The sequence below is a fragment of the Austrofundulus limnaeus genome, unplaced genomic scaffold (genome assembly GCF_001266775.1).
Source record: "Austrofundulus limnaeus strain Quisiro unplaced genomic scaffold, Austrofundulus_limnaeus-1.0 Scaffold30, whole genome shotgun sequence".
Lineage (NCBI taxonomy): Eukaryota > Metazoa > Chordata > Actinopteri > Cyprinodontiformes > Rivulidae > Austrofundulus > Austrofundulus limnaeus.
This window is the reverse complement of record NW_013952432.1, coordinates 3,295,562-3,297,897: the sequence shown is the minus strand read 5'-3', so window position 1 is coordinate 3,297,897 and position 2,336 is coordinate 3,295,562. Positions and strand designations below refer to the sequence as shown.

General features: G+C 38.7%; 1 protein-coding gene across 1 annotated transcript in view; it reads left to right on the top strand.

Moving 5' to 3' along the window:
- cdh23 (cadherin-related 23) overlaps positions 1-2,336 on the top strand; it is a gene marked incomplete at its 5' end in the record, with an annotated part of 152,643 nt that overhangs the window by 47,362 nt on the left and 102,945 nt on the right. Inside the window, 2 exon segments of the mRNA XM_014005461.1 lie at positions 775-964; positions 1,110-1,255. Of these exon segments, the coding sequence (XP_013860915.1) occupies positions 775-964; positions 1,110-1,255 (336 nt within the window).

Genomic DNA, 2,336 nt, shown 5'->3' with positions numbered 1-2,336 from the left:
CCCTAAAACTAACCATTACTGATCTACAGCTAACCCTAAACTGAACTTAAGTCACATCATACATCTAAACCTAACTAGTAAAGCACAGCAGAACTGCAAATAAAGTGAGGACATTGAAGAGGTCCTCACTTTACATCAAAGACCTCACTTTGATAGTAACTATGGTGAAAATGGTCCTCGCTCTGAACTAGAAACAAGAACACACACACACACACCATGAACCATCTCCTTTAAAAACACCCTCCTCTTTTCCACCACTCTGCACTTAAATCGACTCTACAAATAAATTTGCTCTCAGTGTTCTGATGTCCTCTGCTCGGACCAGAACTGATCAGCTGGACGGACCTCATTCAGACTTTTTTTTTAAATTAATTTTTATTTAGTTTATAAATTCCAATTCTAATCAATGGAGCAACACGACGCCTGCCTGGTGCGTCTTCTCAATAATTAAATACAGCAAAAACCTTTCTTCCTCTAATGACCAATTAACCAGTTTCCAACATTTTTAGTCAGCACACACTGAATAATTAATCAGCTCTTTAAAAAAAAGAAAAAAGAATCAGCCGGTGGTTTTTAGCTGCATTTATCATCCATCACAGTCTCGTGTCAAAAAAACAAGCTGTTAGCATTTTAGCTGACGGATGAGACGCAGCGGTTCAGTGAGGAGAGGATATTGTCTTTATCAATACTTGTTTTCCTCATTCTCCTCCTCTCTCCTCCTCTCCTCCTCTCCTGTCCCTCAGAATAACGTCCCYGTCTCTGTTCCTGTCCCAGGTGCTGGCCTCGGACCCCGACAGCGGGGAAAACGGGACCATCATCTACAGCATCAGTCCAGAGAACCCTTTCTACACCATTGACAACAGAACAGGGAAGATCCGGACCAGCGGTCTCACCCTGGACCGAGAAAGCTCCAACCTGAGAGACGCGGTCCTCATGAGGACCATCGTGGTCTCCGCTGTGGACCGTGAGTGCTCGGGACTTCACTTCCTGTCTGCGGACACTGCGCCTGCAGCTGCATGTTCATCATGAGCTCTTTTTAAATTCATGAGCCGGTGTCACAGTGAGATGTGAAGATTTCTGTGTTTCTGTCCCTCTGGCGCCCTCTGCAGGCGGCGCTCCTCCACTGCGAGCCACGGCCAGCGCCACAGTTTCTGTCAACCTGCTGGATCTGAACGACAACGACCCCACCTTCCTCAATCTGCCGTTTGTTGCTGAAATACCCGAGGGATTACCGGTTAGAACGTCGGTTTTTAGGGTAAAAAACAAGTTTTATTTCAACTTTTTCCCTTTTATTTGACTTGTTGCTGCTTGGTCAAAGGTAATCCAGTCAGATTCTAAAATCAGATTAGATTTAGTTGTTTTCAGACTTTTTACTTGTAGCTCATAAAACAACAGCTGCAGAAACTTGGCTAATAAATCATTAGCATAATAAAAATATAAACTATGTAACTACTTTGATTTATTTATGATTATTATGATGATTATTATTGTCTTTTTAATAATTTTGGTGAAAATATTTCATTAACATTTTATTAGCATTTAAATTTATTTGAAAATCATCTGGGGATCCTCACTTGATGTTTCATGACCCACAAAGGGGTCCAGACCCCAACTTTGATAATCATTGGATTAGCTCAAGTAATTTAATCCTAGTTTTAATCTTCGGTTTGTGTTGTTCTAGCCTTTTTAGTGGGATTGGGATCATTTTTAATAAGAAAAAATCTGGATTATTCTGATCCCAGCAGTTTGGTGAATTTCAGAAACAAAATATGACAAAATTAAATCACAACTTTTCAAATAAACATTCATTCTGTAGTTGATTTACATTTTTTATTGATTTTTTTTCCCTGATTTTTTCAATAGCTGTTAAAATTTTTTAGCTTCAATTAAAACTTCGTATTTTCAGTCCAAAGATCATTAAACGAAAAGAAAAAAGCAAAGTTTTAAACCTTTTTAATGTTTCAAGGTCAACATTTTTTTATTTCAAACTTTAGTCATTTCTAAAAACAGAGTTCTATATACAAAAAAAAGAAAAGTAAAGAAAATACAAATAAAACTAGACATGGGTTTTTACGATGTAAAACAAGTGTGCATTGCCTTGTAGCATGTCATTGTAGCATGGCTTTGCCTGCAGCAGTGGACTTGCAGAATGAACTTTGACCAAGTTCAAATGTGTTTTCTATACCAGCTTGTTCCTGTCACGTCAGCAGGTGTTTGTAATTAAGGTAATTGTGTGACAATATGAAGTTTGAAGCCATTTTTTGATAAAGTTGCTTTAGCTGGGTTATGAACCCTGATCTCCCACATGAAAGTCCATGACATACAGACCATTAGAC